At 37.6% G+C, this 17,526-nt stretch overlaps 1 protein-coding gene across 1 annotated transcript; it reads left to right on the forward strand.

Moving 5' to 3' along the window:
* The first annotated feature begins 5,379 nt into the window (after window positions 1–5,379).
* Window positions 5,380–15,625, forward strand: LOC103711740 (zinc finger CCCH domain-containing protein 32-like). Its single transcript, XM_008798009.5, has 7 exons — window positions 5,380–5,806; window positions 5,991–6,136; window positions 6,401–6,466; window positions 6,616–6,735; window positions 6,869–7,156; window positions 7,264–7,584; window positions 14,610–15,625. Exons 1-7 carry the CDS (start codon window positions 5,740–5,742, stop codon window positions 14,994–14,996), a joined length of 1,395 nt encoding a protein of 464 aa, XP_008796231.1. The 5' UTR covers window positions 5,380–5,739; the 3' UTR covers window positions 14,997–15,625.
* The last annotated feature ends 1,901 nt before the right edge of the window (window positions 15,626–17,526 follow it).

A 17,526-nucleotide genomic window follows, 5' to 3' on the forward strand; every position in this document is an offset into this window, starting at 1 on the left:
GATGGCAGGAGGAATGGTTGCAGTCTGAGTAGAATATGCTCTCTTCTCTACCCGTATGAATTTGAATGAAAGAAAGGTGTCACTGTTTCGGTTCTACTCCCCAGTTTTCCAAGACTGGGGGTTGGACCGCAGGACTTGTGTTACTTTGTACCATGGGCTTTGCATGAAGAATATATAGAATTTGACCCTTCTCTCTCTCTCTCTCTCTCTCTCTCTCTGTTATCTTTCAAATATCACTTAGTTAATGTACCTTATATATCTAGCCCACTTTTTGAATTAGCTAGGTTAATTGTTCCTCGCTCGATTAAACATGGTCCTTCACCTTCATCATGGATGAGGTATTGGAATGATATATGTCAAATATATTTAGAGATTTTCGCCATTGGTCAAGATTTCTAATATTTCTCATATTTATTGTCAATGCAGTAATTAATCTTGCTCCTGCGACTTCAACTGATATTTTTATATCTTGATCACTGCATCATATTTGATTGAAATATGGGAGTATCTTGATTCTAGTCCTCCAGCTCAACCAAGACAAATAAATATCTTGTTCTTCAAGTTAGCTGTGATGTTGGCCTTTGAAAACCTTGGGCAAGCACAATCTACGTAATGTTCTCTAACTTGCACTTAGGCTAGCTTTAGCCCGATTTAGATAATTGACTGACAAGCATGGCCTCATTAATAAAGAGAAAGAAAACACTTAAATGTACCAAACATTAGATGATGTTGCCCTTGTAGTTATGGATTATCTGTTAGATGAAAGCAAGGGATAAAAGATCATGTCGATGATCAGATGAATTAATTCATGACCATATAAATGGTTGTGACAATGTGCGAGGGTGCATTGATGGCTCTATGAGTGTTATCTTAGATTTGATAATTGCACTCTTGATTTAGCCGTCGAACTCTTGTCTCTCTCCTATAAGCGGATCTTGAACCGAATACACCGTCGTTAAAGAAGGCACGTGTGGAGTGCCTCAGGGACTGCTAGTGGAAGATGGAAACTCTCAAGGACCATACCGGTACGGATGGCGTACCAATACTCAGTATGTCAAAAAATCTCTATACCGTACTATACCGGTACTGTGCTAGTGTGACACTGGTACAGAGTCCGATATCAAGATGGCAAACCTTGGGCAGAATGACCTTGCTTTTGCTAGAGAAAAGTTAAGAAGTCTCTAGTCTAGATTAGTTATTATATTAACATCATGCCTACTTTGTGCAACTCGGCCTACTGCATTTTGAGCATAACTTTTTTTTAATATTTTTCTTAAATTTTGCACTAGATTAGTTATTATATTACCACCTACTCCATCTCTGGACTAAAGGTCAGTTCATGTTAAGCTCTTTGATGCACTCAAGTCATTGATCATTTGATTATAGGATGGTAACTAAAAGTCTTGTCTACAAAGTGAACCTTATCACTTCCAACCGGTGCTACTACTTCACCGAGTGATGCACAAATGATGGGCTGCATAACTCGTTTCATTGGGCTTGTAGTTAGATGCAGTAGCATTAATTCCCTTATGAGCTTCAGATGCCACATATCTGGTAGATATTTCACTCTTTCAAGTTTATTAGTCTATGTTTCAAATTTTAAAAGCTAATATGTTTGGATCATATTATTTGCAATTTCCATTCCGTGCTGCACCTGTAGATTTTAAAATTAAACAAGCCTGTTCAACAGCGTAATGCATATTTTTTCAAAACAGAGAATCCAATAGGACTGGCAATATATCATATATATTAGGTCAGGAGAGCACCTGTTGCATCAAATGGACAGGCATGAATAGAAATTTTTCATATTTTTCTAATCTAATCATGATTACAGTGATTAAAGTAGCTATATATTTGGTAAGCACCACTTGCATTTTTAGCTCCAATGGTACTTTGCAGTATAAGTTGCCATGAAAGATCAAGAATTTAGGAGCAAGGAGGAATATATATATATATATATATATATATATATATATATATATATATATATATATATGTAATCACAACAAATTGTGTTATAAATACTTCTACTTTTATATGCAACCTCCATACAAATTAGCACCTATCTTGATGAACTTGTAGTGGCAATAATGATAAAAATGCAAACATGGCCACTAGTGTGAAACACGATGGGCAAAGCCTTGATTAATAGCGCATTTTGAATATGATCCAATTTGGACCATGTTTATCTTCAGCTGTTTGGTTGCTTTGCTGAATTTTTTAATTATATTCTACTAGCAAAGTAGGTTAAGTATGCTCATATCTATATTTTATACTCATATCTATAGTTAAAAACAGCAAACTATTTTTAATAGTTTGCAATACTTAGCCCTAGTTGGACCGAACTTACACAACTAAATATTAGGTAAAACATTGCATGCTTGCAAGGACGAGTCCAGCACTTGAATTTAGTAGACTGACCCAGGTTTTAGCAAAGTCCAATATCCTTGGATTATTTATTTCATAAGAAACTACTAGTTCCCATTATTTACTTCATAGGTCACAGTTGCCGAAATGAACATTTTATACTCCTTATACGTAGCGCCCGGCGTTCTATCATTGATGTTAGACCAAGGATTTACAGATGCCTTGGCCATCTTTACAAGACAACGATGCCCATTGCCGAGCTTTGTGAAAGCATGGGCTGGTATCTCCCATGCTGAGCTCACGTTGCATAACTCTTGGACATGGCTAACAAAAGATAATTCCACTACTTCAATGGTGGATATACAAGTTCCCTAGAAGCTTCTCACACCTGCAGAAGGGAATGCGGCTGCTGATTAGGTTGCCAACTTTGTTGCACCATGATATCGATACCATGAGAATGGATTATTTTCTCTCGGTATTACAATCTTATGCTTTGCTAATACCATTGGACGTATTTGTACTAAAATCATAATTAAGTAGCGGTAAATCATTTGATTAATCTAGCAAAACGGGAAAAAACTTATCCTCAATTTTTATTAACCCAAGGCTCTTTATTCTTTGTTATTTATTTTTTAATATTTTATTTATATTTTATGTGAGTGTTGATTATATTTGTATTAATGCTTTGTCATCCTGTCTTTTATGACGTGATTCATAGATCATGCATATTGGAATTGAACTTGCATCCTTAACTTGGAAGGCTAGGAGTTATAGTCGATGCTGGTTGATCATTTTTAAGGTCTCTAGAATATGAAATTAGATCCATAACATCTATATTATCTATTTTTGTATGAATACATCTAAAGCTTAAATAGTTTTGTCTTCTCCATATTACCATATCTTTAGAGTTAATAATTTTCTATGAGAAACTACTAAGCTCAATCACTTGCTGCCATTTAAATCTCTTCCTTTGATAAGAATTGATATGATCTCTATATGGTTCTCTCTCTTAATGAAATACAATGGAGTCCATAGAGACTGATGCGGGATTTGCACCCCGTCACCAGCAGAGCCCACACACCAGCCGAGCAGCAGAAGAGAGAGTGTCCTCCAGAAGGTATTGTCCGCTTTGGGTCCGATTCGGGAGTCGAGCGTACCGTACCCGGAGCCCTCCTCACGGCGCCTCACAGTTTTGCCCCACAAAAGGCGCCTCCTAAAGGAAGGGTGATTGAGCCTCCCATTATATGGTACAGACCTTCCCGCTACACGGCCGATGTGGGACTAAATTCAGGGAACCTCCCGTAACAGAGACCATATTCCAATATTAATCAAACCAAACCTTTCAAAAATGTATGTTGCACAATGTTACTTGAGTTGAGTCAATTTAATATACACCCTTCCCAAGAAAGTCGCCTCTCTGTCTCCAAGTCTTTAGAAAAACTTATGTATCCATCATCTCATTGGTAACCAGTGTTCAAGAAGAATGAAAATTTTAACTCAACTGAGTTAAAAGGAACTAAGGCTTTCTAAGGTCTCGATATAGTATAAAAATTTATAAAAATTTAGAAACTCGAGTGTATCATATGGTATATTTATATTTTATTAATAAGTATTTTGGTATATTGAAGAGACACTAGAGACTAAAATCTACTATGTAAAATATATTGACGATGATATCTATGCAAATCAAGTTGTGGACAAAGATCCCAAACCTCACAAAAATCATGCTCATTTTTGTGTTCGTTTTTGGAGCAATTGGGCATAACAATTGTGCAATGTGCCCAAAGTAGATTTCTTCCATCTATAGACAATCAAGCAACTATCATGTTATATATGCTCCCATTAGGGTTGCATCTTTTTGTACGAGAGAAAAAATCACCTTCCTTTGCAAATATACTATTGGATCACCCACCAATTGCTTTGAGGGAGTTTTCACAGAGTTTGAGGAAGAATGCCGGCGTTAGATCATTTTGACATTTGTTTGGTCGGTGATTCAACGGTGGATTCGCACCGAAGGAAGGTGAGCCCCTCTTTTCGCACGGAAGATACAACCGTGTCTCTCCCAGAATCCACTGATCCTGCGATCCAGAAACCAGCCAGCTGCCGCAACTGATCACTCACCACTGCTTCATGGTCACCGCATAGTCTAACGTCATTCTGAATATCCAATCAGCTCCTAACACGTAAAACTCTATGGTGGGTCCCACGTGCGCCGTTCCCGCTGCCACCCATCGATCTTTGTCAGAGGCCGAGGCCAGATGGGAACCCGTGGCTTCCCCGGTCCAAGTCAAAAACCAAGTCTTCCGTCGCTCACCGGCTGCTCCCGGTAAAGAGGGCCCCACTTTTATCCCTCCTCAACCCCCTTCCCCGTCCACCGGTGTTTCCCGGTTGCACTCTTGACTCCCGGCGACCCCGGTCCCGTACCCACCTACTCGTCACCTCCAAGCCATCAATGCCCAGCGAGACTCGATCCCAACCGTCCATGATCTCCTTCTGAGCCGGCCGGTCCATCTCCAGACCGGTCTATCGGGCCCCATCTCGCCCTCAGATGTCCACGCCTCATATGGTCAATAGCCCATACCCGGGCCCGTATCCGTCCGGCCTCCCCGTCTCTCTCCGACACACCAAATGATCAAAATATCCCTCCACCACCGCTCCCCATTACTTCGCCACCGAAGCTGCAAATTACTAAAATACCCCTACCGCCGACAGTCTCCTTTCTCCGAGGACGCGGCGGATCCGCTGAGCCCCATAGAGGAGGAGGACGATCTCCAACAACGTTTCATCGTCGGCGGCCACGTGCACTTCTGGCCCATCCATCGCGACACGGGCGTCTCCGATCCGTGATCTACGAGGAAAATCATTCCCGACAGCGGCCACCGGCTCAAAGATACACGCCGCGTCAGCACCGGGAGGTAATTCCGTCCTATTGGAAATCGAATACTCAGGGTATTTTAGTAATTGTAGGTAGAGTAAGCCTAGTTTTTTATTTTTTGTGAAATTACCATTCGAGAGGGGCAATAAACCAATGCGAACTTTCCCCTTTCCTTGGCGGGTATGAAAACCACGAGACGAAAAGGACCGAGCGAGAGAGCGAGAAAGATCAGAGCGCTTTGAAAACGGGGAGGAAAGAAAGCAGCTGAGTGTGTGTAGAGAGAGAGAGAGAACAAAAACCAGAAAAAAGAGAGAAAAGGAAGAAAAAAAAAGAGAAAAAAGGGGAAAAATCGGTGAACACGATCCGAAGACGAGGGAAATCGATCCTTTTAAAGGCGTTAATCTCTCTCCATTCGGCCAATCGCGCTCGATCGGGGCCCTCCAGAACATTTGGGAGCCGTCTAGAAAGCCGGCACGCACGTCCATCCGCGTCCCGGGATGGAGCTGTACAGACGGAGCCCTGCAGCGGAGGGCGCCCACCCGGATCCCGACACCGGCTTGGAAGGTAGTTGATACTTCTTTTCTTAGATATTTTCCCTGATTTTCCTTATTCTTTTTGTTTTTTTTTGGGGGGTGGGGGGGTGGGGGTGGAAAGGTGGGGGAGTAGTTAGGGTTTAGAGTGGGGGGATTGGGAGTGGAATTGGCTGATGAGAGTTGATTGATTTTTCTTGTGTTGATCTATGTGGTAGCATCCATGTGGAGGTTGGGATTGGGCGGCGGCGACTCGCCGTACCCGGAGCGGCCCGGGGAGCCCGACTGCGCCTACTACATCCGTACCGGGTCATGTGGTTATGGCGAGAGGTGCCGCTACAATCATCCCCGCGATCATGGAGCGGTAGGGATCCTTGGACCTTCCCTTTTCAATTGATTCAACTAGGTCTCACTGTAGTTTTTTCAATATTATCAGTTATGTTGCTTGCAATGTGGGTGGTTTTATCGCTTTTGAGTTAATTTGGTAGTAGGTTTAGTTCTTTGATTACACTTTTTATTTTTGAGGTATTGAATCCAGCAAGATGTGAAATTTCCATGCTTGGTAGCTTTTTCCGACAATTGGGTTATCTTTTGATGAATTTATGGTATGTATGGATGCCTTATCTAGCTAGCTGGAGCTGGAAGGACTGGAGTAGTGGAGTATCCACAACATGTGGGACAACCTGTATGTGAGGTAGGTATTATATCTTTTTCAATTGTGGAACTTGGCATGCTGGCTTGATCTCAAACACCATAATTCAGTAAAGCAAATTGAAACCGAGCTATTATGATGGTTAAATTGGTGGTTCAATGGACGCCCACCTTTTACATGATGTTTTGCAGTACTACATGAAGACTGGAACTTGCAAATTTGGTTCTACGTGCAAGTACCACCACCCAAGACAAGGTGGTGGATCTGAGCAGCCAGTGTTGTTAAATTATTATGGATACCCACTACGGCCGGTTGGTGATTTTTCTTTTTTGTTATACATTTGTATTGATTGCTTTGTTCTTTCATTAGCGGGTGTTATTTCATTATTTTAATGCAGTTTAGTTTGAGATTGCTGATCATAGTAGTGGGCTTACAAAAATGCAGGGTGAGAAAGAGTGCTCCTACTATATGAAGACAGGACAATGCAAGTTTGGTTTGACTTGCAAATTCCATCATCCACAACCTGATGGTGCCTCAATGCCTTTACCTGCACCTATATTTTATCCGACGGTGCAGCCTCCTTCAGTTCCTTCACCTCATCAGTATCCACCTTTGGCCAGTTGGCAAGTTGGAAGGCCTTCAGTGTTGCCTGGATCATACATGCCAGGATCTTATGGTCCCATGTTGCTTTCTCCTGGAGTTGTTCCAGTTCAGGGTTGGGGTCCTTATCCGGTTTGTAAAATTCTCTTGGCGCATAAGTTTGTCTTCTGCTTATTACCGTGTAAAGTGACAAGAGAGCGAAGTTGAGATATCTTATATGTACTCTTCTATATGAGCAGGCGCCTATAAGCCCGGTAGTCTCTCCTGGTGGGCAGCAAACTGTTCAAACAGGACCTTTGTATGGGTTGTCTGACCAGGTAACTACTTCAGTCCCTGCCTACCAAGTACCATATACATCGGCATCTTCCTTAGCTCGGCCTTCAAGCAGTAGTGAGAGAGAACAAATGTTTCCAGAGCGACCTGGCCAACCTGAGTGCCAGTTCTACATGAGGACAGGGGACTGTAAATTTGGAGCAACATGTAAATACCATCATCCACGAGACTGGAGCATACCAAAAACAAACTGTGTCCTTAGCCCTCTAGGCCTCCCTCTTCGTCCGGTATGCATCTCCACCTATTGTTAGTCTCTTTTATAACATAAAATATTGGGCTGGTTCCCTAATATATAGAAATGAAAATAGTATCTATTATACTAAAATATACTGACTGGGATGTGCAGTCTGATTTGATATTTGCATTTGTAGGACCGCCTAAGCTGAAAGTTGTAGTACAACCTGTAACTTTTATTAAACCTTGAGCAGGCTGAGAATTCGTTATTTTCCTAGTACTCTGCATAAAAGTTTCTGGGGCATTATACATAAATCAATTTCCTTGTGGAACTTAGTTACTTTAGAACATCTAAAACTTATCATGATCTAGGGGTACCCTATCAGGTAATACGTATAATATACCTAGTAAGAGGAAATGCTTCAGGTACATATGTGCATCCAGGCATTTAAATTCTCATTTCAGTTTGACTTTATTTCCCTCCATTATTGCTTCACTCTGAAAATTAAATTAGGTCCATTTGTAGGGGGAATCTTGCATTTCTATAATTGATAACTTTCTTGTTTTCAAGAATTATGAATTGCATTATCCTTTGGTTATACAAACTGTTCTTCCTCAGCCACCTCTAACTAATGAGTTGAAATTTGTGAAAATGATACCTATAAATTGGAAAAGGTAAGCAAAATTTTGTGATAAGAGACATAATTTGACAATAATTGTCTTTTTATGGCTAGAGCATTTGTTTATTGTTTTGTGCCCTTTGAGAGATTCACGGGTTTGACTTAAAAGTGGTGATTGGGAATTTAGATGAGAGTGACAGTATATATGAGAGTTCTAAATCATATTATCTTGGATGATTTAAACGAGAGGTCTTCACTGGGAGATGACCCTGTGAATGATTTGGCTTTGAAAATGGATAGGCAGGCATTACCCAATCACTTGTGCGAGATGGCCAGTGGGAAAAGAAACCCTGTTTTTGTTCAGAAGTTTGAGATAAAATGCATAGGACTATGTAGAAGAAGAGGTGTGTAGAAGAATTGTTGTTTTCTCTGGGATCTTAACTAATAATGGCGAACTTGCTGGCATGAGATGCTGGACTTAGATTAATTAATCGGTAATAGGGTGGAAGAGAGGTGTTTTATCTATGTGAAGGTACAGGGAGTTCAGTGATGTGAAAAGGGAGATATTTAAAATGAAGTGGAGAAAGTCTGAATTAAAGGGATTTAATTTACAGTTTAGTTAATCACTTGGCATGTTATCAAGAATTATGCAACCAAAAATTTATGTATTTCTTTGTGACTGAACATCCTTAAAAGGAGCAAATCAGCAAACCATTCTTGTTGCTCTCATTTGTAAAACAGGCAAATAAATTTCGATATTTAACACCCTTTAGCATTGTAAATGTATTTCTAGAAATCATGGCGTTTTTATTCAGTGAATGTTTATCAACACTATCATGCTTATTTCTTTTGACTATCAATACTCCAACAAGAAAGGATGAGTTTGTTTAACAAGGTGATTTGAAAATTTTGTATGACATTGTGAACTAGAAGCACCTTTAGTTTATTATGACTTGGATGAGTTTGAGGAAGTTGAGCTGGTTGAATAAAATATTTGTTGTCAGTACCAATTCTATGCTTAATCTTTATAGACATGCAACAACATGCAAAACCATCTTTTTCTTACACATCAGTCTTAATGTTATTTACTTGCTAAATCATGGTTGACAATATAACCATGTCCTTGTGAATTTGGTGCATACTTTCTCTTTGATTGAAGGGCATGGAACACCATTCCCAACCTTGGTGTTGCCACAAAAGAAAAAGAAGAAGAAAAAGGAAACTCATGAAAAAAATCAATAAATTCTAAAGTAAATGACTAAGTTATGTGGGGTTCTTAGTGATATAATGAGGAAAATTCATTTGAACTTGAAGGATATCCGGTAGTTGAATCTCGTTATTGAGAAAGAATAATGTTAATTGAAGATTGCTTTGACGTGCCACACTGGAAGCAAATATGTGAAATGCCAAAACTTAAGCTAGTCATTTTTCTTGTCATAAGGCAACTCCTAACTACATAGAAGGAGGAGAGAAATATAATGTGCTCACGCATTTCCAAGAAAGTTGAATTCTTATGGCATGCCACATTAGATGCTTATAAATAATTTTCATTATTTTATCCCAATACTTGTGCACAAAAAGTTAAAAAGAATTCCATGTCACATTAAGTTGTTTGAGTTAACGGTACTTCCATATTGATAAAACATGGAGATGTTAATCTTAAAAATCAAGTCTTTCAAATGAGTGATTTGTCTATGAGCATCTTATGCCTTGCTTAAGTTTGAAATAGGAATAAATTATATTATATATTAATTTAATTATTTTTATAGTGATTTTATAGTTATAGTTAATTAAAAATTGATATGAATTATATAAGAGTGCATTTTAACCACTATTAAAATATAATAATAGAAATTAGCTCAATATACATATGTTCATGTTTATATGTATGTGCATATGCATGTATATGTTTATGTATTTCATAGTCATGAGGGATGCCATGCTCTCATTAGATCTCTTAAATGAGCTGTTTGCGAGCTGCTCAAGTGTGGCTTGGAACTAAATGAGATGGCTCGTGCTCGACTTTACAAAATGAGCTGAGCTTGAGCTAAGCCCAGCTTGCTCAAGCTTGGCTTGTTTACAGTGCTATTAGAAGCTCTTTTGTTTGTAAAGCTTGTAAATTAATAATGTATATGTGATTGTTTTAATGAATAATAGTGCCATACATTGTATGATATAGCAAAATATATATTCAAGAATTACATATTCCTGGAGAAGAGGAGAAAGCAAATTTTACAACAAATAAAGAAGATGACCCTATCAATGAAGAATGGGCCATATAATTCCTTAAGGACTTTTGACATAAGCCGTGTGAGTTGGAATAGTAGAAAATGGTCACAACCAAGGTTTAAGTACTGGAATACCCATTACCAGCAACCCACCAGTATAGGCTGTACCGAGTCACAGTACATTACATCCCTTAGTAACTCGGTACAGGGCACATACTGCATACCAATTTCCTACAAGTCCTATATGGTAATTCTGGTAAGGAATGGTACTCAAAAACTTAGTCTTTATCAATCCCAATGGAATGTGTGGATCCAAAGAGCAGCAATAATTAATGGAACAAATTATGATTTTCTGCTAGCTGATATTAAACAAGCATGAGCAAATTATGGAGCATATAATATTCTTAAAAAAAATCATGGAGCAGACACAACATGTGCACTTAAAATCAGCCCATTTTCAAAAGACTAATAAGATATTTTTTAAAAACATAAGTGGTTCTGCAAACTCTGCTAGAAGTTATTGTTTAAGCCTCCAAGGTTCTGTACCTGCTTTATAATCACTTCAGTATCCTGCTACCATACATGCTTCCTATGTGGGCTTTTTAATTTAATATTTTCTTTGAGAGCTTGCTTTGTCAACTCCCACACCGACATATGCTTTTGCAGCCACTTCTGGTTTAGGTAATAAAGCTTTATCAAATGCAACTTGATGAAGCTTCATCTTCCAAGTTGCTATTTCTAGTGGATTAAATAAGATGCTATTGTATCTTATCTGCATTCTCCACTATCCCTAATCATTTGCTTCTGTCATATCTGACATTTCTTCTCCTGCTTCCTGATAATTGATGGTACTATTATGCATTCTTATGTCCCGAAACCTATGAATTCTTATTACCTTGCTTAAGAAATCTGGATCTGTGACATGCTTATCGACCAAATCCTTTCATTATGTTAATAATTTGTTCAATATCCTACTTGATAATGCAATCTTTATTGGTGAAATCGTGATGCAAGGTTCGGCATTTTGGTATCGGACCCTGTGCCAGTACCATACTGGTGCAGTGTCAGTACACCTGATATGGATTGGTTCGGCATACCAAGACTCTGCATGCCTTATGTATCGAGTCTCGGTTTGGTATTAATACGGTGTGGTATGCCTAGTATAGGATGTTATGCAGTGGTATGGTGAACCTTGTTCAGAAGTATAATGGACTTTATATTGTTGATTAAGTATGATAAGACATGCTTTTTAAGCCCAAAAGGATAATTTTTCTTGAAAATTAGATAATAGCATTTTAGTTAGATCCAGATATTCTTAGTAAGATGCATCTGCTTATTGTAAGTAAAGAAGAAAATTTGGTTAAAATTCGGTTATGTTGTGTTGCATGCCCAAAATATCTTATGTTGCTCCACTAGTAGTTCAACTTCTTGCCACATCAGTCATTTCAGGGTAATGCTGACCAGTTACTCTTGCATTGCATCACAGGGTACAGTTCCAGCTTCATTGACTGAGTAGCTATTTCATTATGACATCATCTGTACCTGGTTCAATCTTTTTTTTTTTAACCATCTCTGTTGTCGAGAAGTTTTTTTCGAACCTTGATTTTAGAATTAAATTGTTTATGCTTTGCATTCCAAGGCGAGCTCTAAGGATGTGACTAGATTTGTCAGGTCAAACAATTGATGCCTTTCTTAACTGTATTAACTAATTGATGTGGTCAAAGCATTGTACAACTGAAAATTTCATGTCAGTTTGAAAATTTGTTTTCTTTTATTCTGATTGACGAGTGTAAAATACACTCTCTAAGAGAGAGGTTTTTTATATGGCAAGACCACTTTTCTTGCCAAAAAAGTATGGCTCCACATAGGTCAGCAAGTGGAACCAGGATGTCTAGTTGGTTCGTGACACTGAAGTAGGGGCATCGGTCTCCTGGGTTTTGCTCAACTTGACCGTTGGATCCTAGGCTTGAACATGAACTTTTGCCTGTTGGATCCTAGCAATTCATGCTAAAATTGGATGCAGCTAGATTGCAGTATAAAGGGCTTTATCTAATCCCCAACCATCTCTTTGACGAAAACCTTTAATCCTCTCCTAAGTTTCTGTCTTGTCAGCCTGTGCCCTAGGTTGCTCTCCTCTCTCACTATGTTTTATCTCAAGGCTATAGTGGCTAGGGAGCAGGCTAGTCGACAGTGAAGTGTTGAAGTCTCTCCCACTCTGTACCTTAAATTGCAATAATGACTGAAGGTACACTGTTACTTATCTTTTACGCATGAATATTGCATGGCAAAGAAATCTATAAATCCTAATTTGTCTTTAGAATTTTAGCCCATCGCTAAAATTTCACTGTAAGTTTTTCGGGCTTTTGTGGAAATTTCAGATTATTAAGCATATATGATCAGGATCTTCAGGATGGTATGTTTGTGATTTTTGGAGAGCTCTCTCCCCCTTCTCTCCCTGTCTCTCTCCTCCCCTTTTCTCCATATATTCTTGTTCTGGATGGTAACAACATTTACATGCATGGGCTAGCCAGCTTGAGTCTGGTTTCAGGTCAGCTCTGGGCCATTGGGAGCCTAAGATTTGAAGACCATGATTGTAGGACCCAGTTTGAATGTTAAGACTTCAGGACAAATGGGGGTAGAATCGGGCTCACATCGATGCATATAGTTCTGAGTTTGGCATGGTCAAACCTTGGCTTAAGCCTGGCTTGATCAGTTGGCACCTGTTCAATAGAGACATCCTTTATGCAGGTTGCAATACTATTATCTTTGTGAATTGTAGATGAATGTCATACTTTATCAGTTCATGTCATGTTATGATTTTTTTGAAAAATTTGAGGTGATCAGGAAGACATTATTTCTCTACAAACTATATGCCTGCAGTATTTAATGTGAAAGAAGATACCCTTTTCCATGTTGTAGAAAGTAAATTGCCGAACAATTTTAGCAAACTCACGAAATATCCAGAGCTTTTATTGAAATAACAATGGCGAACACATTATATATTATACTAAAACTTTTCACGGTGTACTTTCACAGCCTTTTATTTGCTACTGCAGAATAGGTAATCCCAGCTACTATTTTTTGATTCATTATATCTATACCAACATAGATTAGGTAATTTTTCAGTTTCTGGGACAGAAAAATAATGCACTTCAATAACCTTCTACTTACTGTGTTCTATTGAAAGTTTTATCCTTGTTTGGGCATGATGGAAGACGAAATGATCCCAAATAATTGGCAGGATGAGAAACTTGAGATTATGAATCAGATCTCTTTTTTATTTTCTTCTTGTGTGAAATAGAACAACTATTTAGTTCATGTAATTTTTCCAATTTGTTTTATATTGTTTCCTATTTTTTAATTTTATGTAGTTTCCTTCAAGTTTTGAAGTTTTTGTCCAAAAGCATAAATTTTCCATTTCATTTAGTTTTAGGTGATCTTGGGCTGCTGCAGGTGGCCATTGCTAAAAAATGAACTGAAAAATTATAGATAGACACTACATATAATTATACAGAAACATGATATTTAGAATGAAATATGCTAGAAATTTTTCAGCATAAGCTGTATCAGTTGTGTAGGTTAAGAAAAGTTAGCATGATATAATTTTATATACCAGCATTTCATATAGTAGTGAATGTAAGCAATTTAAACAATTAATGGTACATTTATAGCAAGCTCTATCTTACCAAAGAAAAGAAATCAACAACATATAGCAAGCTTCTATTATACTGCCTCTAAATGCAGGTAACACTCAACTTTTTCACTTGACCATTTGTTTCGCATGAAACCTGTAACTTGAAATTGTATGTTGGGCAACATTATAATCGATAAGCTGTTATTTCCTCTATTCTAAATTCATTGCAATGTATTTCCCATATCCTTGCATGCCAGCATTCATCAAGTTTGTTTGAGTAAAGCGAGTGGTGGAAGTTCTGTAGATCCCTTTACAATATCTATTCCTTGATATAAGAGCAAAGAGAGCTTGGAGAGGAGCTTAAAAGATAAGTGCAGTGATTGGACTTTCAAACTTCTAATGTCATGCTTAGAATTCTCTAAGGCAAATAACATTTTCTGTAATTCTTGCATCCATCAATCTTGTCTGTTTAGATGCTTAATTTGCCCTCTGACAATTGCACTATTATTTTGCATTGGCACTATTTTTTCTGGTCATTAGTAGCTGAGGGCTGCAATAGTTTTATAGTTGTAATGAATATCTTATTGTTATGGCAGGGGGCTCAGATTTGTTCATACTATGCCCAACATGGAGTATGCAAGTTTGGGCCGACATGCAAATTTGATCATCCGGTGGGAACTTTGAGCTACAGTCCTTCTGCATCTTCTCTTTCTGATATGCCTGTTGCTCCCTACCCAATTGGATTCTCCATAGTGAATTTGGCTCCATCCTCGTCATCTTCAGATCTACGGCCTGAATTCATTTCAAGCAAGGAGTCTTTCTCCAGCCGGATGCCATTATTTGAGAACACATCTAGTGGTTCTGTTGGTTCAATTTTTTCAAGGGGGGGTTTCCTACCCCACACCCTCTTGCAGCCACAGACTTACACATCAAGTAACGGCAGCAACACAGGTCATGGTGGTGAGATCTCTAGTTCAAGCTGAGAAGATTTGAAGCATATTCTTTTCAGATTTTTCTTCAAGATAAGTTTTGAACTCCAACACGTTTTACATTGTTCTTGACACAAGTGGAGATGTCTCCATTTCATTTCTTCCTTGTTTCTATCATCCCTTCCAGGTCTATACCATGTTCTGATAGCCCTTGTTCATACAATCTTTATCAGCCCAACTTTTCCCACTCAAATAAGCTATTGCCAACATAAAAGTGGCAAAGCAGAAACTAAGGTCTTCCGCCTTTCCTTCCAATAACTGCAACAGGAAGCCCTTTGATAAATTAAATGCCAACTCTGCCTGTCTGCTGTTGTCATTCATGCTTTGATCTTTTTGAAATGAGAAAGGATCATGCATGTCATGGCTTCTTCCCCCACCCTACTTCAGTCAACAGTTTTAGCTTCATCTCCTTCTGGTTATATAATTCTACACTCAGCAGGCTACCAGTTTCTGGCTTTCAGCAGGCTCCCGGTTGACCAGGTTCTTTCTATCTTTTTCGTATTTATTTTGAGCAGAACTTTATAGACTCGAATGTAATATATGATTGCTGCCCAGATGAGGGACAGTGTTGTCATGAGCAATTCTGAATGCTTAATTTAATCAGCCAAGGAAAATCCTATCCATTTCCATGTTGTGCTTGGATGTGTACATCAATTAGATTTATCTTGATCGGATTTCAGACATGGTCGGATCTGAATTTGGATTTGTGTTGTTTCTTTTTTATCAGAATTTTTTGGATTTGGGCATGTTATTTAATAATAAATAGCTTCATAATATAATTTATTTTTAAAATATTTTTTAGAATGTGTAAATAAAGGATTTTTTTAACTACATATCCTCCTAAATATTAAACTTTACGTGAATATCTTCTTAAAATTGATATTTATATGTATACTCTTATCAAATGCTTGTTTTCTATATATGTATGTGTGTGTATATGTGTGTGTATATATATATATGTGTGTGTGTGTGTGGGTGTATGTATATATGTGTGTGTGTGTGTGTTTATATATATATTTTGCATATGTGCCCATGCTATCTAACGACATCAAGAAGTTAAAAGTTTAAAATTGAAATAATAAAAATATTTTTAACGGGTAAATATGCAAAAAGAAATGTTTATAAAGGTGTAATGCAAATAGCAATTTTGGGGGGTGATCATTCAATTTCATATATTAAGAAGGGTATACATGTAAATTTTTTTTGAATTTTTGCATAAATATTTTTCTAAATATTGGAATTTGCACGAATGCCATGTGCATGCGTTTACAAAATTTTATTTTTGTATCAATACTTTTGATATAGCAATTCGATTATCATAATCTGCCAAAATTATATTTATTTTAATTAAAAATTAATTAAAATTATGAAAGTATCTTATTATTCCTAAAGTGGATAATAGGTTAACAGATCTCACTGGAAACTAATATCTCTTTTTGTTATTTCAATTGTTGAGATAATTTTTTTCTTAAGCAATATTTGTTTGAAAAATATTAAGAAGCAGGCATTAGATAAATCCAAATGTTAAAATAGATTGAAATAGAAAAAAATAAAAATAAAATTTGTTGCTTATAAATTTTTTTAAATATATGAAATTGCATGAATACGCTCGTAAAGTATTATTTGCATATATATTCTTATAAATATTTTTTGTCCATATATTAAAGGTAGTTTAGTCATTTTTAATTTAAAACTGGTAATTTTTTTATGGCGTTAGATGGTATGGGCACATATGCAAGAAAAAAATGAAGGGTATACATACAAAATAAGTATTTTATAATAGTATATATATATATGTAAATATCAATTTTGGAAGAGTATTTATATAAATATTAATATTTAAGAGGATATATACGTCAAAAACTCAATAAAGAAATTTTTGCATACATATCTTTTTAAATATTAGATTTTTATATAGTGATTTTTTCAATTTCATGATTAAATTGTTTACTTTTTTTTTCCAACCGGATCTTTGGGGCTAATTTTTAGTTGCAATCACTCACTCTGGCACTTTTCTTTTCTTTTCTTTTTATAGAAAATTGTGGGTGCAAGGTTGGGTAGCTTTAAGTTGTAGCCCAATTGTATGTGACCCAACTAGTGGGTTCAAGATTTTTTTTTTTTTTTTTTTGTGATAAAGCGAGTATTTTATACATTACAAGTATGGATACCTCCAATAGAATCAGCAAACAAGTCATAAAGTTCCTGGGCAACTCTCCTTCTTCAGCCCACAAAGTGCGTCCTGAGTGGCTAGCCACATATGCTGCCTACTCAGTCTACCGTCCTGTTGGCCTTTCGGTATATATGTTTAGCTTGAAAGGCCACTTCATCTCTCACCATCGTCCAAATCTCTCGAATCAAGGGTTGTACCCCTCAACCGCTGCACGAGCCTCATTAGACCTAGCTGATCATGGTAACCGAGTCACTCTCTAGTATAATCGAGCTAGCTCGAAGTATTTGCCGCGCATGATATAGGTCGGTCCAGGCCGCCCATAGCTCCGCTCTAGGAACTAAGATTTCAAAGATC

This window comes from Phoenix dactylifera, chromosome 17 (assembly GCF_051530095.1).
Source record: "Phoenix dactylifera cultivar Ajwa chromosome 17, Ajwa_hap1_PhDact_Kaust_v1.1, whole genome shotgun sequence".
Lineage (NCBI taxonomy): Eukaryota > Viridiplantae > Streptophyta > Magnoliopsida > Arecales > Arecaceae > Phoenix > Phoenix dactylifera.